At 36.7% G+C, this 23280-nt stretch overlaps 1 protein-coding gene across 2 annotated transcripts in view; it reads right to left on the bottom strand.

Moving 5' to 3' along the window:
* OPHN1 (oligophrenin 1) overlaps positions 1-23280 on the bottom strand; it is a 486250-nt gene that overhangs the window by 284994 nt on the left and 177976 nt on the right. For both annotated transcript variants that reach the window (XM_028126580.2, XM_088028996.1), the window contains exons 3-4: positions 9346-9407; positions 3186-3257 (exon numbers count right to left, since the gene is read on the bottom strand). In XM_028126580.2, coding sequence (XP_027982381.2) covers positions 3186-3257; positions 9346-9407 — 134 coding nt within the window. The remainder of the gene's footprint in view (positions 1-3185; positions 3258-9345; positions 9408-23280) is intronic.

Raw genomic sequence — 23280 nt, 5'->3', positions numbered from 1 at the left:
TTGCTTTTCCTCTAGGCTCAAAGCTTTTGGGTTACTTGGCAAATTGAAGTAGCACATCCACTTGTGGTGTATGTTGCCCTCTAAAAGCAGAAGACATCAACTTAGCATTGTCCCTCTTAGCAGGCCATGCTTAGTGGATGGGTAACAGGGAATTCCTCCCCCCCCTTTTTCAAAGTAATCTCTATGTCCAACATGGGGCTTGAAATCATGACCCCAAGATCGAGGGTCACATGCTCTACCAACAGAGCCAGCCAGGTGCCCCAAGGAACCCTTCATTTTAACCATTAAATTTTTCCATGGAGTATTACCAAGATATGTACCTGCAGCAGCTCCATCTGGACCTGCGACCTGGAATTCAAGGCTTTTTTTTTTTCTCCCCCAGACTTACAATCGAGAGAAATGAATTCAAATCCAAGCTCTGCCACTTCCTGGTTGAATGACTTTAACACTACACCTCACTGAATCTTAGTGTCCTCATCAGTAAAAAAGGACAATAAGTTCTACTTTACAAGGTTCAAATGAGAACATACATCTATATTTGTAAGGGCCTAGCAAAGCATTTTCCACTACCAGTTAAGTCACAGAGCCAACTAGCAGCAGTGCTGGGTGTATCAGTCTGGGCCCAATCAAAAGATAAAAACCACTATATAGATTTATTAAACTCCAAACGTATTAAACTAAAAGAAAAAAAAACTAACTATAATATATAAGGAAATTCTTTACAGTACCCTGAGGCTGAGGGAGGGTACCCATGGAAGGGCAAATTTGGAAGGGGCTCCAAACTCATTGGAAAAGGTGTAATTTAAGCAGAGAAGTTAGCTTAAATTGGTTTGGCCTGGTGTTCTAGAGTCACTAGGTAAGCAGGAGGCAACTCTCCAGAGTGTAGGTGGGGAAGCAAGCAGCAACTAGTGGAGTAGGAATAGAGAGAGAATGGGAACCTTTTAGGTTACCAATAAGCTTTGCAGGACCAGCCTGCCTCAGTAGGAACCCCCTAAGGAGCAAGCAGGCTGTATGGGGGCTTGCAGAGGAAGCAGGGAGCAGCAGCTCTGTTATAAACCTTCAGTCAGCAGGTGGGAGAGGTGTGGGGCCTACAGAGGGGAGCTGGGGGACAGAATGAGTGGGGAGGCCTTCAGGGAGAGACCTAAATTGAGAGATCCGCAGATAAGTTATCGCCAGGCCAGGCAGAGGCTTCAAAGGCACTGAGGGGCCATGTATTCTAGATGTGTGGCTGGGTCAGAGCCCCCACCAGATAGCTCACTCCCTCTCTACTGACCCCCACTTTGCAGCAGTTGGAAACTTCAGGAGAGCCCCTTCCTCCTGCAATATCCCTCCAGCACCATCTCCTGAGAAAGCTTTACAGCTTGATCATTGTAAAGGAGAGATGCTTAAAGGAATTCCATCCATTTTCACAGAATAGGTATTGAGAAGTGTTGGAACTGATAGGCAATAATTTGAAAACACAGGGGTAGACGGGAACCTGCATTTTCTAGTCCTTAGTTCACTGCTCTTTCTATTACCCTAAATTTTACTTACTACCAGGATAATTCTAGATAGTTTCTTGAAAACAGCCCTCACCCTGAGAGTTGGTCACTCGCCTTTTAGGTGTACAAGTTGACCCTATGGTAAGGAAGTAGGAAAAAAAAAAAAAAGACCGATAGGAATATAAGAATATAACCTTTCTGAGTCTCAGTTTCTTCATTGAGATAATGGATATTATACATCCTACTTCATAGGTTTGCTGTAAGAATTAAGGAAGACAACACATGTAAAATCCTCAGCACAGGCCTGGGACATAGGAAATATATAATAGATATTTGTTTCCTTTCCCTCAGATGACATGAGGTCAATCAACCACTGCAGCATATTCTTACTTTCCTTTTTCCTAATCTCATCCAGGAGTGAAAGTAGACTATGTGAAGATTTTCACATTATCTGTCCTTCTTCATAAAGATTCATTGTTATGTAACAACTGTCATATCACTTAACTATTTTCATACCACACTTATGATTTTAAAGGTTCTTCCCTCCTTCAATTATATATTTTCCCAATTAAGTACTTACATTAATGAGATTCCAGATATATCAAGTAGAATCCAGAATTGCTGGGCTATCCATATTAACTCAGTTAGCCTGAATGGCAGTCATTCAAATAATACCCAGGTCAAGCTGACTGATGACATCCAACAGTGACATCACATCCACTAATCTCGTCTTTCCTCTTTCCTCTCTCAACTTGCTATCTTCAATCCAAACTGCTTGCTGTCACAATATTCCAGATAATAACCAGATGGTGTGTTCTCAATCCTTTTTAGGACCAGATGCTTAGTCAAGATGCTACATTTAGTTCTGGAAGACTATCTAGGTTACATGTTGCATACATACTGGAGTTCAAAAAATAGGTCTATTCTTAGCTGAAAAGAAGAAATTTAACAATTTTTCGTACCTCTTTATGAGACACTGGGGAGCCAGATCCATGAGTGATCAAGCTGGAAATAATCTGAGATTATCTGGCACAGTGCTGTCCAGTAGAAATTTCTACAATGACGGAAATGTTCTATGTCTGTGCAATCCAACACAGTAGCTAGTAGCCACATGTAGGTACCAAGCACTTGAAATGTGACTAGCATGACTGAGAAACTGAGTTGCTAATTTTATTTTATTTATATAGCTATGGATACCATATTGGACAGCAAATATCTACATAGTAGGGCTTAATGGAAAGAATGTGGGATTTAAAGCTAAAAGAAATCCTAAAGTCTAAATGCTGGCTACTGTCCCTAACTATAGAACTTTGGTCAGGTTTTTTTTATCTTGCCCAAACCTCAGCTGCCTCATTTGTAAAATGTGGAAAATACCAGAACCTCACACAACTGTTGTGATTAGAGAATGAATGTAAAGCATGTAGCCCAGTGCTTAGCAAGCACATAGTAAGTGCCCTTTAAATAATGCCTATTATCAAGCTCCTCATTTTCCAGATGGAGAAACTGAAGCTCCAAAAAGAGAAGAAACTTGTCCACAGTTGCACAGCTCGTTGGAAACATAGCCAGGAGCCAATTTCAGATTTTCTCACTTTTTTGAATGAATTTTCGTATATATATGAACCCTCCTCACCCCTAAAGAGTGAAGAGTGGTAGCCCAAACTACTCAGGTATAAAAAATATCTTATACATTTGGAGAAAATGTACCTTGGTAAAGCCTATTTGCTCCTTCCGAAAATTTTCCAGGGGTTTAATCAGCAAATCACTAGCATTGTGTACCTAGAAAAAAAGAAAGAACACACAAAACAACTTTCAGATTAGAAAGGTTCAGATTCAGTTTCCTTGTTACTAAGGCATTACCCTGTAATACATCAACCTGCAAAATGTAAATTGATTTGCGGGTTTTTTTCATTGTTGTTACTGTCTTTTTTTCCCATACTGGTCTCTTAAAATCAAATGTTTTGAGAGGAAATGAGAGAAGCGACATTAGGGGCATTTCTCTGTAACTTACTGGTAGTCTGATCTGAGTTTTTAATCAATAAGTATCTATAGTCATGTCCAGAAACAGATACAGGGGGCCTGAAGTATATGTGGAAAAGAGAAAGAGAATGGAAAATGTTTGAAAATACCAATTGCACCAAGTGCAAACCATTTCATGGGAGGCAAATGATTTAGCAGTAATAGCATCAGGATAAATCCCAGGATAAACTATTTCCGGTCCTGCCAGGGAGTGTCATAAAAATCAGAACATTTTCTTCAGAACTTAGGAGTATATTACAGCATCACAGAGAGCACTGGATCAGGCCTTCAAATTACCTACAAAGGTAGGCATCAGCTCCAAAGCTGATAAAAACAGCCTGTCCAAGAATGAAAAATATTGACATTAATATGGTTCTAGAGATATAAAAACACCATTTGCAAACTGGACCCCTTGCTCAGTGGGCAGGCAGAGATATACAAAGATTTGTGTTCATATAAACCTCTTGAAAGATTGCATCTATCCAAGGCAACAAGTGGGGTTTGTTTTCTTCAGTGGTGTGAATCAGCTGTACATTAATGGAGGACCTAAGAGAATACATCTGAAGGGCTGGATTTTAGGACCCATTGCACTAATTTTGAGATAAGACAGGGAAATGAGGTACTGCCTTCTTTGTCAAATGAGACATAAAGTGTCAGTAAGACAAGATATATCTTCATAACAAAAGTAGAAAAAAACAGTAGAAAGCCAGTTTTGACCAGTCCTGTATTCTCCAGATTAAGAGGCAGTTTTTAAAGACTTTTATTTATTTATTTATTTGACAGAGAGAGAGAGACAGCGAGAGAGGGAACACAAGCAGGGGAAGTGGGAGAGGGAGAAGCAGGCTTCCCGCCGAGCAGGGAGCCCAAGGCGGAGCTCGATCCCAGGACCTGGGATCGTTACCTGAGCCGAAGGCAGACCCTTAATGACTGAGCCATCCAGGCGTCCCAAGAAGCAGTTTTTAAACTACCACCAAAATGCATGGGCATTTGGGGTTGGCGCATTAGTACATATTTTTTAATCTGTGTCCTGCAGGCACTTTGGGTCTCCTGTTTTGCGTCCAGGTATGATTCAGAGTTCAACTAAATGGCCAAACTCTCATCTAATCAAGCTCTACCAGAAGCCCTAGTACCAAAAATAAGGACATCAGTGATTCTCCTTGATCAAAAATAAGAATTCTTTTATTAGGGGCACCTGAGTGGCTCAGATGGTTAAGCATCTGCCTTCGGCTCAGGTCATGATCCCAGGGTCCTGGGATCGAGCCCCGCATCGGGCTCCTGGCTCAGCGAGGAGCCTGCTTCTCCCTCTCCCTCTGCCTCTCTCCCTGCTCATGCTCTCTCTCTCTCTCTCTCTCTGTATCTCTGTGTCTCAAATGAATGAATAAATAAATAAATAAATAAATAAATAAAAGATATTTAAAAAAAAGAATTCTTTTATTAAAAGTACTAGCTCACTTAAGAGGGCACATGATGGGATGAGCATTGGGTGTTATACATGACTGATGAATCATTGAACATGACATCAGAAACTGATGATGTACTGTATGCTAATAGAATTTAAATTTTAAAAAAAGTATTAGCACATCTCTCTTGCCCAACACACTCTATAGTTCTATGGACTGTGAGATATGTGATAATCAACTTTGTGTACATACCTGGAAACAAATTATGTCATTAATGTCATAGATCCAGTACAGAGAGTCATTTTTCTTCTCTCCTTTTGTGCAAGTTTTAAAACATGGCCACAAATTTTGTGATACTTTCCCCACTGAGAGGTGAGGTCGCTGTCCCCTCTACCTTAAATATGAGTGGGTTTATTACTTCTTTGAACCAATAGAGTATAGCAGAGGTGACACTATGTGACTTCTCAGACTAGGTCATAAAAGGCCAGCAACTTCCACCTGGGTCTCTTGGAACACTTCCCCTGGGGTGCCCTGAGCTACCCTATAGGAAGCTGGACTATCCTGAGACTACCTACCGAGAGAGGCCAAATATACACTTTCTGATCAAAAGTCCAGCTGAGCCCAGCCTCCCAGCCATTCCACTAAGATGCTTGATAGGTGAGCAAAGCTTTGGACTGCTTTGGACTCTCCACCTCAACCCACCTCCCAGGTGAATACTACCACATGAAGCAGAAAAATTACCCAGCTGATCCCTATCTGAATTCCTGACCCACAACATAATGAGATAAAATTAAATGGTTTTAGTTTAAGCCACTACATTTTGGAATAGGTTGTTGTGCAGCAACAGATAATTAGAAAACCTATTTCCACTTTCACAAAGGTAACACACAAAAAGTGGTTACCTGGGACACATTGAAGAAGTTTGCCTTTGAATACGAAGTGAACATGCCATTTCTAAGGAGAGTAGTATGTGTCAAACTTCTATATGGACTTTCAGCTGAGCCCTTGCATGCACAGGCAACCCAAGAATGGTACAGTTGCCAGTTTTTATGCTTCAAAGGGGATTTTCTTGTATAAGCAGGTGTGCCAGCAACTTCTTACACAGGTCCATAAGGCCACTGCTTTTTGTATGTTTGGCCCTGTCTCTGTCAAGAAAACTAGCACATGATTCACTGAAATTGGACGCCATAGTTCTCACTTGATCACATTGATTATAATACTGCTACCAGTCTCCTACAACACAAATAAATACGCTGAGCATTTCCTCTCTTTGACACTCATTGGTTATTATAATACTTTCTGCCAGAACACAGAGCTAGAGATGTAGGAAAAGATCACACTGAAGCTTGACTTTTTTTTTATTTCGTTTTATCCTCAAATCTCTTAGAAGTCTAGCAACTACTCAAAAAAAGCCCTTTTAATTAAACATGATCTTTATTCCCCTTTCTGATCACTACACCCATTTCATAAGCTCTCTAGCAGAAAAGTTCCTACCTGCTATCCCAGGGTAGAACCCCCAGCATGATAAGTGACACTCTAAACAACACATTAGTGAGTTTAGCTAATCAGGTTCCTATTGTATGAATCCCAATTAACACTAGGTAGGGCATTTAGCAGATTAGAGATGGTACTCAAACCAGCAGTGTAGGATTGTTCATGAATCTTTGATGGATAACTAATTACCAAAAGAAGTCATTGAGGATATACTGCTTGAAATAGTATGGGTCTCTTTAGGTCATTCTTCGCAGTCCTCAAAGACAGACCTTGCACATTGCTAACAGGGTCGCCTTCAGAGTCAGAAAGGCACCTAGGCAAGCAAAACGTTAATCATACAGGAAATCTGTTATCCAAACTTTTCAAGGCCAACTTCTGAGGTAATACAATATCCCACAGGGTACTATTTAAGAACATCACAGTTGGAATGCCCCTCTTCAAAACTTTCCTCCATAATTCCTTCCACAATTTAAGTTCATTTACAAGAATGACTAGACATTTGCAATTATCACAGGCTAGAGCTGTGAACTTCCTCTTCTAAAGCTTCTTTTGGCCTCTTCTTATAGAAAGGAAAAGAAGCTATTTAACACCTCCCATATTATCCATAGTGGGGTAAGAAGTCCTTTTACCACAGTTCTAGGAAAAGGGAGAGGTGCAGTGAAGCAATGAATTCCTGGCATGTTGTGAAAGGCCCTCATTGAGCCTAACCTTCACAGCATTCCTAAAATTAAACGGGAAATGGGGAGCCAACACTCAATACATGATTGAAGAGTTGTGGGGACAAAGAGGCACAACATAATGAGAGACAGAAGAAAATGAGTCACTCCTGTGGAAAAAAGCCAGCAAGAAGGGTGAGAAAAACAATGTCTCAAAAGATGAGTCCTACTTTCATATTTTAGAGCTTTGTAATTGGGTAAATAAAAGAGATCAAGAAACAACTAGGTACCGAGGTACAGGTCTGTGATTGGAGGGCAAGGATGAAGGGGGGGAAATCGGAGGGGGGGACGAACCATGAGACTATGGACTCTGAAAAACAAACTGAGGGTTCTAGAGGGGAGGGGGGTGGGGGAATGGGTTAGCCTGGTGATGGGCATTAAGGAGGGCACGTTCTGCATGGAGCACTGGATGTTATACACAAACAATGAATCATGGAACACTACATCAAAAACTAATGATGTAATGTATGGTGATTAACATAACATAATAATAAAAAAAGAAATGCTTTCTTGATTAAAGTCACTCATGATCTCAAGAGAAAAAAAAAAGGAAACAACTAGGGCTGAAGAGAAGTATAGCTGAGCTTTCTAGTGGTACATGAATGAAATGGAGTTGAATGCCTTTGAGATCAACATTGGCAGCAGTCCACAAATTCTTCAGGCAGAAGAAAACATTTAGCAGAGTGTAGATTAGCTAGGGTGGCCATCTACCAGACTCCAAAGAAACTACCCATATTGGTCTCTCCTTAATATCTCCTAAACTAAGAAAATTCCCAAGTCAAATTTCCATAAGCAGAATCTTGGAAGTAACAAAAGTTAACTACAAAGAACACTCACTTAATAAGTATTTTTTTGCTATTTATAGAAGACTTTCATATTCATTATATCATTTGGAGTTCTTACAACCACCTTGGGAGGTGGGGGTTATTTTCCTCATTATACATATGAAAAAAGAAAGACAGCGAAATACCATTTGTTTGAAATCAACAATTAGCAGCACTGCCATTATTAGAACCTAAGTCTCTACTTCCCCTACATCCAAGTCCTGCCTTCAATTCTACTTCTCTAGGAGCCTAGATGAAATGGCAGCAGGATTCTCAGAAGCCAGTATCATACTGTTGAAAAGGATGAGTAATGACAGATTAAAGAACTCTGGCTATTGAATAAATAGACTTAACAAAACTGAACTGCCCACAGGAAATCATCCTATCAAGAAAGGGAAGGTAGATCTCTCATCACCCTCTACAAAGTTCCAACATTACCTTCACACCCCTAATAAAAAGAAATATTGACCAACTTAGGTACTTCTACATTTAAGTCCAAATAGGTCTGGGGTGGGGCCGAGGACCTGCATTTCTAACAATTTCCTAAGAGACATTGGTGCAGCAGGTCTAGGGACCACACAAAAAGATTATTTTTTAAGCTGCTAAATAGAGTTCACCAAAAAAAAAAAAAATGAAATATAAGATCTATGTAAGGAAACTACAAAACTCTGATGAAAGAAATCAAAGAAGGGTTTAATAAATGGAGAGATAATCCATGTTCATAAACAGGAAGACAATATTCTTAGGATGTCAGTTTATCCCAACTTGTTCTATAGATTCAACATAATCCTGATCAAAATCCCATCAATTTATTTTGTGGGTACTGACAAATTGATTCTAAATTTCATACCTAACATTAAGTCTTACTACAAAGCTACAGTAATCAAAACAGAAGAAAGGGGTTCTGTGAAATCTCTCTGTACTTTCCACTCAGTGTTTTCGTAAAACTAAAACTGCTCTAAAAAATAAATCTATTATTTTAAGAAATAAACTTTAAATATAAGGAGAAGTCTACAGAGAGATTTAAATAAAACAATTATATGTCAAATATAAATAAAGTCTGTATTATTTATTTCTATAAGCAGAGAAACAGAAAAATAAATGAGTAATTTAAGGACAATAAGGGCCACAATTTCTTTCCACATGTTCAATAGCCCAGTTTAATGTCCTTTGAAACCGCTTCTTGCTGATATGAACAGAAATGGAATTTCCACACTAATTTCTACCTAATGCGAAACTCCCAGGGTAAAAGCTTAAAATAGAATAACCAGATCTACTTCCTAAATATCTTTACTGTTCTAAACAGCCATGAGACAGACACTGAAACAACAGAGTATCAATCCAATGAATGAGGACAGAAAAATCCCCAATATCAGCCAAGATACCAGTTCAAGCCCCAGTGTTAGTGACCTACCATCATCATCCTCTCATTTTCTACTTCGTTGAGCAATTCAGCAAATTCCTTGAAGGATTCAGCTAGAAAGACAGAATAAAAGATAAACCAAATTAATCAGAGTACTTGATAGGGAAGTGGGCAGAGATCTGAGTGATATAAGTTAGGGACCAGTGCTCCAAGCCAGCCTGGACACGAGAGGAAGGCATCAAACCTAAGGCCAATAGGAGAATGTGTTCAGTGCCTGTTGAATATTTCTTTTCTTTTTTTGTTTTTTCTTTCTTTTCTTTTCTTTTTTTTTTTTCAATTCCACTACCCAAGAGATTTTTTCCCTTCAGTTTTATTGAGATATAATTGACACACAACACTATGTGAGTTTAAGGATAGGATCTATTCTCTTGGCAACTTTCAAATATACCACATAGCCATGCTAATCACAGTCATCATATTTACATTATGCCCTCAGTTTTTATTTATCTTATAACTGGAAGTTTGTACGTTTTGATTACCTTCATTCAATTACCCCAACCCCCACAAATCCAATTACCTTTCCTAGGAGTTTCTTTTTTAGGTTCCACATATAAGTGAGATCATACAGTATGTCTTTATTTCACTTAGCATGATACCATAAAGATCCATTCACGTTGTCACAAATGGCAGAATATCCTTGTATTTTATGGCTGAATAGTATCCCAGTATGTATGTATATATGTGTATATGTGTGTGTGTGTGTACCATATATATACCACAACTTTTTTATCCATTCATCTATCAATGGACAATTAAGTTGTTTCCATGTCTTGGCTATTATATATAATGCTGCAGTGAACACAGGAGTGCAGATATCTCTTCAACATAGTGGCTTAATTTCCTTTGGATAATTAATTCCCAGATGTGGAATTGCTGGATCATAAGGTAATTCTATTTTTAATTTTTTGAGGGACCTCCATTCTATTTTCCACAGTAACTGGCACCAATTTACATTCCTACCAACAGTGTACAAAAGTTCCTTTTTCTCCACATCCTCGCCAGCATTTGTCATCTTGTCCTTTTTATGAAAGCCATTCTAACTGAGGGAATATCTCATTGTGGTTTTAATTGCATTTCCCTTATGGTTAGTGATGTTAAGCAAGTTTCATGTACCTCTTGGCCATTTTAATATCGTCTTTGGAAAAATGTTGATTCAAGCCTTTTGCCCATTTTTAATTGGATTATTTGAGGGTTTTTGTTTGTTTGCTTTGCTATTGAGTTGTCAGAGTTGTTTATATGTTTTGGCTATTAACCCCTTACCAGATACATGATTTGCAAGTATTTCCTCCCATTCCATAGGTTGCCTTTTCATTTTGTTGACTGTTTCTTTGGCTGTGCACAAGAATTTTAGTTTGATACAGTCCCTCTTGTTGATTTTTTTTTTATGTTGTTGTTTGTCCTTTGGTGTCATAGCAAAGACCCCATCAAGAAGCTTTTTCTTTATGTTTTCTTCTAGGAATTTTATGGTTTCAGGTCTTACATTTCAGTCTAATCCATTTCAAGTTAACTTTTGTGAATGTGTAAGATTGGAACCTACTCTCATTCTTTTACAAGTGAATATCTAGCTTTCCCAACTCCAGACTGTCTTATCCCTACTGTATATTCTTGCCTCCTTTATCTTAGATTAATTGACAACATAAGCCTGGGTTTATTTCTGGGCTTGCTATTCTATTCCACTGATCGATATATCTGTTTTTATGCCAGTACCATACTGTTTTGATTACTACATCTTTGTAGTATAATTTGAAATCAGGGAGTATGATGCCTCTAGCTTTGTTCTTCTTTCTCAAGACTGCTTTGACTATTCAAGGTCTTTTGTGGTTTCATACAAATTTTAAGATTATTTGTTCTAGCCTGTAAAAGATGCTGATGGTATTTTGATAGGGATTGCTTTCAATTTGTAGACTGCCTTGGGTAGTATGGACATTTTAACAATATTAATTCTTCCAATCCAAGAGAACTGTATCTTTCCATTTATTTGTGTAATCTTCAATTTCTTTCATCAATGCCTTATAGTTTTCAGAGTATAAGTCTTTGACCATCTTGGTTAATTTTATTCCTAAATACTTTTGTTATGATGCTCCTGTAAATAATGTAAATAAAATCATTTTCTTTATTTCTTTTTCAGATAATCTTTTTGTTTTTTAACTGTTTATCCCCTTCACCTATTTCTTTTACCCATTACCCCACATTTTTCTGATGAAGTCTTTAGGATTTTCTATATATAAAATCAAACAGAGATGATTCTACTACTTTCTTTCTGATTCTAATGCTTTTAATTTCTTTTTCTTACCTAATTAATCTGGCTAGGGATTCCAGTACAATGCTAAATAGCAGTATTAAGTGGACACATTTGTCTTGTTCTTGATTTTAGAAGGAAAGCTTTGGAACTTTCACCACTGAGTACGATCTTAGCTGTGGGCTGTCACATATTGCCTTAATTATGTTGAGGTACATTCCTTCTATACCTAATTTGTTGAAAGTTTTTATCATGAACAGATGTTGAATTCTGTCAAATGTTTCTTTAGCTATTATTTTTATTGGTGGTTAATCATAATATAATTAGTTTATATTTGTTTTGTTTGCATTAACATTATGAAAGATTCATTTCAGGATACCTTTAATTACTAAACTTTCCTAACATATTTAAAATGTAAATATTTGATTTGTAAAACTTTCCAAACTTTCCAACTTTCCAAAACACATCTGTTTTGTTGAGTAAGGTGCTCCCATAGCCCCGACTTATGATTGAACTATAACAATGAGGTGATGCTTGGCCTTTATTTAGTCTTGATTACCTAAGTCCAGCATTTAGGTCCTGCAGTGCAGTTATTTTGAAACTAATCTCTTTACCCCATTTTGAACATATTATTTCATTTTACTTTATTTTCATCATGATAGGTATATTCTTTAATCCCAAGCCCTATTTCACCAATCCCCCCACACTACCCCCTCTGGTAACCATCAGTTTGTTCTCTATAATTAATAGTCTGTTTCTTGGTTTGTCACACTTTTTTTTCCTTTGCTCGTTTGTTTTCTTTCTTAAATTCCACACATATGAGCAAGATCATGTGGTATTTGTCTTTCTCAGACTTATTTCATTTAGGAATATACTCTCTAGCTATACCCACGTCATTGCAATTGGCAAGACTTCCTTCTTTTTTATGACTGAATAATATCCCATTATATAGATCTAGATAGATAGATATAGATAAAATATTAATACACACACACCATATCTTCTTTATATATTCATTTATCAATGGACACTTGGGCTACTTCCATAATTTGGCTATGGTAAATAATGCTGCTATAAACACAGAGGTGCATATAACCCTTTGAATTAGTGTTTTTGTATTTTAGGGGTAGATATCCAGTAGTGCAATTACTGGATTGTAGGGTAGTTCTATTTTTAATTTTTTAGGGAACTTCCATACTGTTTTCTACAGTGGTTGTACCAATATGCATTCCCACCAACAGTGCAAAAGGATTCCTCTTTCTCCACACCTTCATAAACACTTATTTCTTGTGTTTTTTATTTTAGCCATTCTGACAGGAGTGAGGTGATACCTCATTGTAGTTTTGATTTGCATGTTCCTTTTTTTTAATTATGTTGTGTTAATCACCATACATTACATCATTAGTTTTTGATGTAGTGTTTCATGATTCACTGTTTGTGTATAACACCCAGTGTTCCATGCAGTACGTGCCCTCTTGAATACTCATCACCAGACTAACCCATCCCCCCAAACCCTCCCCTCTAGAACCCTGTTTGTTTCTCAGAGTCCATAGTCTCTCATGGTTCATCTCCCCCTCCGATTTCCCCCCCTTCATTCTTCCCTTCCTGCTATCTTCTTTTTTTTTTTTTAACATACAATGTATTATTTGTTTCAGAGGTACAGGTCTGTGATTCAACAGTCTTACACAATTCACAGCGCTCACCATAGCACACACCCTCCCAAATGTCTATCACCCAGCCACCCCACCCCTCCCACCCCCCACCACATATTCATGATAATGAGTGATGCTGAGTAATTTTTCATGTGTTTGTTGGCCATATTTATGTCTTCTTTGGAAAAATGTTCATGTCTTCTGCCCATTTTGATTGGATTATTTGTTCTTTGGGTATTGAGATGTAGCAGTCCTTTATATATTTTGGATACTAACCATTTATTGGAAATGCCATTTGCAAATATCCTCTCCCATTTGGTGGGTTGTCTTTTAGTTTTGTTGATTATTTCCTTTGCTGTGCAGAAACTTACTTTAATGTAGTCCCAATAGTTTATTTTTCCTTTATTTACCTTGTCAGGAGACGTATCTAGAAAAATGTTGCTACAGCTGATGTCAGAGACATTGCTGTCCGTGTTCTCTTTAATGGTTTTTATGGTTTCAGGTCTTACATTTAGGTCTTTAATCCAATTTGAGTTTATTTTTGTGTATGGTGAAAGAAAGTCCAGTTTCATTATTTTTTTATGTTATGTTAGTCCCATGATGTAGTGTTCCATGGTTCATTGTTTGCGTATAACACCCAGTGCTCCATGCAATACGTGCCCTCCTTAATACCTATCACCAGGCTAACCCATTCCCTCATCTCCCTCCCCTCTAAAACCCTCAGATTGTTTCCCAGAGTCCATAGTCTCTCATGGTTCATCTCCCCCTCTGGTTTCTCCCCCCTTCATTTTTCCCTTCCTTCTCCTAATGTGCCCCATGCTATTCCTTATTCACTTATTCACAAATAAGTGAAGCCATATGGTAATTGTCTTTCTCTGGTTGACTTATTTCACTTAGCATAATGTCCTCCAGTTCCATCCATGTTGATGCAAATGTTGGGTATTCATCCTTTCTGATGGCTGAGTAATATTCCATTGTATATATGGATTCAGTTTCATTGTTTTACATGTTGCTGTCCAGTTTTCCCAACCACAATTTGTTGAAGACACTGTCTTTTTTCTGATTGGATATTCTTTCCTCTTTTGTCAAAGATTAAGGACCATATACTAATTGGTTAATTTGGGGGTTCTCTGTTCTGTTCCACTGACCTATGTGTCTATTTTTATGCCAGTATCATACTGTTTGGATTACTACAGCTTTGTAATATAACTTGAAATCTGAAATTTCGATACCTCCAGTTTTGTTTTTGTTTTTCAAGATTGCTTTGGCTATTTCAGGTCTTTTGTGATTCCATACAAATTTTAAGATTGTTTGTTCTAGTTCTGTGAAAAATGTTGTTGGTATTTTCGTAAGGATTGCATTAAATCGGTAGAATGCTTTGTGTTGTATAGACATTTTAACAATATTTGTTCTTCAAACCCAACAGCATGAAATGTCTTTCCATTTATTTCTGTTGTCTTCAGTTTCTTTCATCAGTGTTTTATACTTTTCAGAGTACAGGTCTTTCACCTCTTTGGTTAAGTTTATTCCTTGATATTTTATTGTTTTGGTGCAACTGTGAATGGGATTGATTCCTTCATTTCTCTTTCTGCTGTTTCATTATTAATTTTTAGGAATGCAACAGATTTCTGTACATTGATTTTGTATCCTGTAACTTTACTGAATTCATTTCTCAGTTTTAGTAGTTTTTTGGTGGAGTCTTTAGGGTCTTCCATATAGAGTATTATTTTATCTGAAATAGTGACATTTTTACTTCTTCCTTACCAATTTGGATGCCTTTATTTCTTTATGTTTTCTAATTGTTATGGCTAGGACTTCAGTACCATGTTGAATAAAAGTGGTGAGTGGACATCCTTGTCTTCTTCCTGACCTTAGGGGAAAAGTTCTCAGTTTTTCACCATCGAGTATGATATTGGCTGTGTGTTTTTCATAGAAGGCCTTTATTATGTTGAGGTATGTTCCCTCTAGACCTACCTTGCAAAGGGATTTTATCATGAATGGATATTGTACTCTAGCAAATGCTTTTTCTGTATCTACTGAAATGATCATATTGTTCTTATCCTTTCTCTTATTGATGTGATTTATCACATTGATTGATTTGCAAATATTGAATCACCTTGCATCCCAGAAATAAATCCCACTTAATCATGGTGTATGATTTTTTTAATATAGTGTTTGATTTGGTTTGCTAATATTTTGTTGAGGACTTTTGCATCTATATTCATGAGAGATATTGGCCTATAGTTCTCTTTTTTGTGGTATCTCTATCTGGTTTTGGTATCAGGGTGATACTGGCCTCCTGGAATGAAGTTTTTCTTCCTCTTGCATTTTTTGGAGTAGTCTGAGAAGACCAGGCCTTAGCTCTTCTTTAAATATTAGATAGAATTCACCTATGAATTCCGGTCCTGGCCTTTGGCTTTTGAGAGTTGTCAAATGGTTTTTCTGCATCAATTGAAATGATCATTGGTTTTTACCTTTCATTCTATTAATGTAATATATCAAATGTATTGATCTGCATTTGTTGAACCATCTTTGCACCCCAGGGATGAATCCTACTTGATCCTGGTTTATGCTCCTTCCAATGTGCTTCTGAATTCTGTTTTCTAATATTTTGTTGAGAATTTTTACACCTGTATTCGTTGAGAATATTGGCATGCAATTTTCCATGAGTTCTTTCATAGCTAATATTTAATTTAATCCTCACAGGCATCCTTAGGAGTAGCTAGGACTTCTCTCATTTCACAGACAAGCAAAATGATTAGGGGAGGGGCGATGGGTTTGCTGTATTGAAAAACAAAAAAGCTGAGCTAAAATCTTGAGACTTGAGTTTGAATCCCTGCTCCACTACTTACCAACCTAGACAAATTTCTCAATTTAGCCCTTCCGTGCCTCAATTTCTCCAACTGTAAAATTAGGATATTAAATTGTTACTCAGAGTAGTTATGGAGATATAATTGAATAATGAGTTGCCAACAGATTTTATAAAGTTTGAGTGTTTTTTCTTGTTTTTAGAAGCACTATGGCTGAGTAAAAAGCACATGTGACTTACTAGCTATGACCTTTGACAAGTTACTCAAATTCTCTGAGACCAACTTCCCCTGCCTAGAAATAATAATTCCTATCTCACAGGGTTATTTGATGATTAAACAAGATAACATCAAGTATAGCTCCCAGAACACATGATAGTGATTCAATAAATGTTAGTTCTGTTCCTTCTTTGATTTAAGGCAGTGATACTTGACACTGGCTACATATTAAAATCATCTGGGAAGTTTAGATACTAATGCCAACCCCCCCCTTCCCAGACCATTTAAGCCCTGATTCACTTGCTAAGTGTCAGATAGCTTCATTGGTAAAATACAATTGCAGTGGTGAACACTCAGAGACTGAGTCAGAAAATAAAGCTTAACTACCCAAGAGTATATTCTTATATTGAAATAAAACAAAAATGAATCAACAAAACAAAATACCAATAATAAAACTATGTTGTGTAGTACAGAGAGCAGTAAGACCCAGGTACTCTTTTGCTTCTGTTTTGTGTTAGTGTTATTATTATATTTAACTACCAGCCTTCTGACCTAATTTTATCACAATTTGGACATTAGCTCCATAAACAACAAGGTGAACATCTTGTTCCACAGTAACAGAAGGAACTCAGATGGTCTTACCCAACTCTTCATGCAATGCTTCAAAACCTGAGGAACTACCCAATCTTTGCTGACACACATCCAGTGACAGTAGTGAAGACCAACTTTTCTTATTATGCCCAGGATTGTCGCAGTTATCAAACTAGAAGCCTTTTATTCCAGGAAAACCCAAAGTCTTAGTCTGCCCAGTACTGTAAGTCAACTAAATAACAGGGCTCACTCTCTCCTAAGGCAGGCCATTCCTTGCTTTCAGGATGTCTTTATTTAAATCTCCTTCCTTAATATTAAGATAAATTCCATCTCCCTGGATTCTAATTTTGTTTTTCCTCAGATTCCTAAAGAGTTTTTGTGGGATTATAGATAAGAAGGGCATGTGACATGATAGAAACATCTATTATTAGGGTGATAGATAAAGAGGATTCTAGTTAAGGGGACAGCTTAGTGAAATAAAAAGAGCATGACTTAGAGAGAGAGAGAGAAAGAAAGCTGGACTTGCAGCCATATTTTATCATCTTCTTGCTGTACAACTTTTGATAAGTGACTTAACTGAGTTTCAGTTGCCTCATTTTTCAAAGAGGCATAATATATCTATGAGAGTGTTGTTATAAAAACTAAATCAGAAGATAAATGTAAAGTGCCAACACACAGTAGGCAATAAACCTAACCCCTTCTCCCCCATCCCAACTTTCTACTCTTCTACTGCCAGTTCTGCCACCTATTGGCAAGGTGTCTGGGCAAGTAACTTCTTCTTGGACCTCATGGTCTTCACATATAAAAAGAAAGATGAGTAAAAGTCTTTAGTGTCCCTTCAAATTCTGGCAACTATTATTTTAAAGGTCACAACTTCTCGCCAGAAACAGAAAGTACATTCTCAAATGGTATCTGATTTAAAGAAAACATACTGAAAGCCTAGAAAATAAATATATTCATATTAATATTTTTATTTTTTTAATTTTATTTTATCATGTTATGTTAGTCACCATACAATACGTCATTAGTTTTTGATGTAGTGATCCATGATTCATTGTTTTTGTATAACACCCAGTACTCCATGCAGTATGTGCCCTCCTTAATAACCATCACCAGGCTAACCCATCCCCCCATGCCCCTTCCCTCTAAAGCCCTCAGTTTGTTTCTCAGAGTCCATAGTCTCTCATGGTTCATCTCTCTTTCCGATTTCCCCGTCCCCTTCATTTTTCCCAAAAACACAGATGTAGTGAAAAGAAGGGCCATATGCACCCCAATGTTCATAGCAGCAATGTCTGCAATAGCCAAACTGTGGAAAGAGCTGAGATGCCCTTCAACAGATGAATGGATAAAGAAGATGTGGTCCATATATACAATGGAATATTACTCAGCCATCAGAAAGGATGAATACCCAACTTTTACATCAACATGGATGGGACTGGAAGAGATTATGCTAAGTGAAATAAACCAAGCAGAGAAAGTCAATTATCATATGGTTTCACTTATTGGTGGAACATAAAGAATAGCATGGAGGACATTAGGAGAAGGAAGGGAAACATTAATATTTTTTAAAGATTTTATTTATTTATTTGACACAGAGAGAGAGAGCACAAGTAGGCAGGGTGGCAGGCAGATGGAGAGGGAGAAGCAGGCTCCCCACCAAGCAGGGCGCCGGATGTGGGGCTCAATCCCAAGACCCCAGGATCATGAGCAAAGCCGAAGGCTCAGCTGCTCAACCGACTGAGCCACCCAGGCACCCCAAACATATTAATATTTTTAATAAAAAATAGATTCCCCTTCCCAAGAGAACTGGACAACTAATCCAGAACTCCTAGTACCAAAGAAACTACATTCTGGGTCAATATAGGACACCAATGACATTCTTTTCTTCTGAGGATCAAGTTGCTCCACATACCCAGGGAGGTCACCTTTGGTAACACTGCAAATTAAAAGCTCAAGCTCAACATAGATAAAAAAAAATACCCTAATCAGGAAGAGTAAATAGGAAAAAAAATGGAAATGTTCTCTGACCTCCTGTCCCCAAATACTGTATGCTACTGTGAAAATTAATAAAGGGAAACCTAACTAAAGTAAACTCGGGATGCTAGAAGGAAGGGCTGGAAGGGGGAGTCATAACACTCAATGTCAATTAAGGGACAAGTCGTCAATCACAGACCCCTAAGAGAAGAATCCTCAGCAGGAAAGAATCATCAATTACAGGCCTCAACAGGGAAAGATGTACATTGCATCTCCTACAGATACCAACTACCCCTGCAACTCAGCCAAGGAGAAACAATCATCACCCTAAACTCTTGCTTTTCTTCAACAACCCCTCTCAACTTCCTCCTTCTCCATAAAATAATGTTTCTTTCCTTTGCTTGTTGAACTTGCCTATGGTTTTGCCATAATTTACTTGTCCTGAATTGTAATTCTCTCTTATTCCCAAATAAATCCATTTTTGCTGGTAAAATAACTGACCGTTTTATTTTTAAGGTTAACACTACGAAAGGAGTCAGGGAGTTTTGTTTTGTTTTGTTTTGTTTCTTATTCTAGCATTTTTCCAGGCAAGATCAGTGTGCCTCTAAAAGAAATGAGATGTATATCATATTGGAACATTGAAAGGAAAAAGTTAATTTCCTGAAACAAATGGATAAAGCCCTTTGGCTGACAGCTTAATACTCATAAAAACTTTATTAGGGACATGTAATTATCCCTAAATTGAACATGAGAATACGAAGGCTCACAGAAGGTAAGCAACTTGTTCAAGGTCACACAGGAAGTAAATGACAATTCTACATATCGAATTCTGACCTTGCTGCCAGAGCTAAGGTCTTTCCACTGTCACACTGCCCACAACTCTCCAGGGAGAGATAACCAAAGATTCGGTTACTAAATACCATCTGACTAGATTATCAAAAAGAAATGAGGGAAGCTACTACTACCAGCAGGTAGGTTTTTAAAATTAGTCAGGCTTCATCATTCATGAGGAAAAAAATGAAAAATTTGACAATATTTAGCTTTAGCTAAATCACTTTTTTGAGATATTACTCACATACCATAAAATGTACCATTTTAAAGTATCCAACTCAGTGGTTTTTAGTATATTTTCAAAGTTGTGCAACCATCACTGCTATATAATTTCAGATCATTTTTATCACCCCTAAAAGAAACCACAAACTCATTAGCATCACTTGCCATTTCCATTTCCCTCTACATTCAGGCAACCACTCATCTACTTCCTATCTCCATGGATTTGCCTACTCTAGACATTTCATATACATACATATATGAAATCAAATAATATGTGGTCTTTTATGACTTTCTTCCACTTAGTATAATATTTTCAAGGTTATTCCATGTTGTAAATCAATATTTCTTTTTTTATTACTACATAATGCTCCATTGTATGGCTGTATCACATTTGTTTGACCACTCATCAATTGAAGGACACATATGTTAGCATTTATTGGCTATTATGAATAATGCATCCATGAACATGTGTGTACATATTTTATGTGGATGTTTTCCATTATTTTGGTATATACCTAGGCAGGGAATTGCTGAATCATACGGTAACTGTAGGTTTAACTTTTTGAAGAATTGCCAAAACGGTTTTCCAAATCATCTACACAATTTTTCTCCACATCCTTGGCAATATTTGTTATTACCTCTCTTTGTGTTACCCACAAACTTAGTGGGTTTGAACTGGCATCTCATTGTGGTTTTGTTTTACCCTAATTCATAATGGTATTGAGAATCTTTGCATGTGCTTATTGGCCATTTAATTATCTTCTTTGGATAAATGTTTATTCCATTATTTTGCCCATTTTGTAATTAGGCTACTTGTCTTTATTATAGAGTTTTAAGAGTACTTTGTATACTCTGGACAAAAATCCCTTATCAGACAGATTATTTGCAAAATCTTCTTGCCTTCTATGAGTTTCTTTCACTCTCATTAGAGTCTCCTTTAAAGAAAAAAAGGTTTAAAATTTTGTTAAAATCCAACTTATCTACTTTTTCTTTTATTGCATGTAATTTTGAGGTCTTATGTAAGAAACCACTGTTTAGTCAAGGTTGTGAATATCTATTTCTTTTCTTCTAAGAGATTTATAGTTTTAGCTTTTACATTTAACTCCTTGATCCATTTGAATTAACTTTTATATATGCTGTAAGGTAATGGTCCAACTTCATTTTTTCACATGTCTATCCAGTTATCCCAGCACCATTTATCAAAAAGATTTTTCCCCCAATTAATGATCTTGGCAGCCTTGTCAAAACCCAACTGACCATAAAATAAGGGATTACTTCTGGACTCTTAGTTTTATTCCACTGATCTCTATGTCTGTTTCTATGCCAGTACCACACATTTGTGATAACAGTTCCTTTGTGATGAGTTTTGAAATGGGGAAGTATGCGTCCTCCAACATTGTTCTTTTTCAAGATGGTTTGGCTATTCTAGGTCCCTTGAATTTCCATATGAATTTTAGTATCACCTTGACAATTTCTGAAAAAAAACAGCAACTGAGATTTTGATAGGTACTACAATGAATGTGTAGATAGATATGGGGATTACTGCCAACTTAACAATATTAAGTTTTCTGACACATGAACATGGGGGTACCTTTGGTTTTTGTATCAGGGTAATGCTGGCCCTACAAAATGAGTTGGTAGGATATTTTTTTTAATTAAAATTTCAATCTCTTTGTTATAGGTCCAGTAACATTTCCTATTTCATTAGTTTTAGTAGTTTGTATCTTTCAGGGAATTTGTTGATTTCACTAAGATTATCCAATTTGTAGACATAGAAATGTTTATACTATTTCCTTATAATCAGTTTTGCTTCTGTAAGGTCAAAAGTAATGGCCCCTATTTCATTCCTGATTTTAGTAATTTAGTAATGCTCTTGGGTCAGTCTAGCTAAGGGTTTGTCAATGTTGTTTAACTTTTCAATAAGCCAATATTTGGTTTTGTTGTTACTTCTACTGTTTTTCTATTCTCTATTTCATTAATTTCTTCTCTGTTATCTTCTTCATTCTGTTTTGTGTTGGACTTAACTTTGCTCCTTTTTTTCAGTGACCTAAGGCAGAACTTTAGGTTATTGATTTGAGACCTTTGTTCTTTCTTAATGTTGGAAATTTGAAGCTACAAAGTTCTCTCCAGTCATTGCTTTAGCTGTATTCCACACGCTTTGGTAAACCGTGTTTTTGTTGTTATTAATTACAAAGTATTTTATCATTTCCTTTGTGATTACCTCTAAATTTAATCTGTTGATTATTTAAGAGTATGCTCTTTAATTTCCACATATTTATGACTTTTCCAACTTTGTTATTAATTTCTTAATTCATTCCATTGTATTCACCAAACATATTTTGTATGATTTTGATTCTTTTAAATTTATTGAATCTTGTTTTATGGCCTAACCTATGGTCTCTCCTGGAGAATATTCCATGTGCACATGAAAAAAATATATTCTACTGTTCTTGGGTAGTGTTTCGAAAACATCTGTTAGGTAGAGTTGATTTATGGTATTGTTCCAGTGTTCTATTCCCTTGCTTCCAAATTTGTCTGTAATATGTTTAAGCACATATTTACAAGTTTTCCTTCCCTCAACTTTTGTTGAACTTATTGGATGAGCAGATTAAAGTTATTCATCACATTTAGCAAGATTTTGGACTTTGTTTCTTCAAATATCTGTTCTGCCTTTTCTCTCTATTCTCTTCTTCTGAGACTACCATTATGTATATTCTATTATGGGTCTCGGAAGTTCTTTTCATTTTTTAATTTATTTTTCCCTCAGATTGAATAATCTCAATTCATCTCTCTTTATATTTAATTCCATCTTCTAGTACAAATTTGAGGTGAAGCCCCTGTGAATTTTTCATTTCAGTTATGTTTTTCAACTACACAATTTTAAATAATTCATTCTTTTTTATTAAATAAATAAATTACAATTTTATTCACGTATAAGTATGTTTATAATATTTAAAACAGCTCATTGGAAGTCTTTTTCTAGGAAGTCCAATGATTTGTCTTCCTCAGGGACAGTTTATATTGATCTTGGGTTTTTTTTTCCTTGTTCATGGGAAATTTTCTTATTTCTTTACATGTCTCATAATTTTTGTTGAAAAGAGAACATTTTAAACTACATATTGTGACAACTTGAGAAATCAAAACCCCCCCTTTTTCCCAATTTTGTTGTTCTCATTGTTGCTGTTTGTTTAGAGACTAATTCTATAAAGTCTGTGTTCTTTATCATATGAAGCCAATGACATCTCTAGTCAGGTAGCTTAGTGGTCAGCTAATGATTAAACAGAGATTTATTTAATTTGAAACATTAAGTCTCCCAGCCTTTGTTAAAGGGCTCTCGTGTGTGTTGGTGAGTGCCTTCAACACTCTGCCAGATAGTTTATAACTCTGTCTT

Source organism: Eumetopias jubatus, unplaced genomic scaffold, assembly GCF_037043125.1.
Source record: "Eumetopias jubatus isolate StellerSeaLion01/CBP00866 unplaced genomic scaffold, mEumJub1_p1.0 scaffold_11, whole genome shotgun sequence".
Classification (NCBI taxonomy): Eukaryota; Metazoa; Chordata; class Mammalia; order Carnivora; family Otariidae; genus Eumetopias; species Eumetopias jubatus.
Note: the sequence above shows the minus strand (reverse complement) of the source record. Positions and strands in the feature narration are given on the sequence as shown.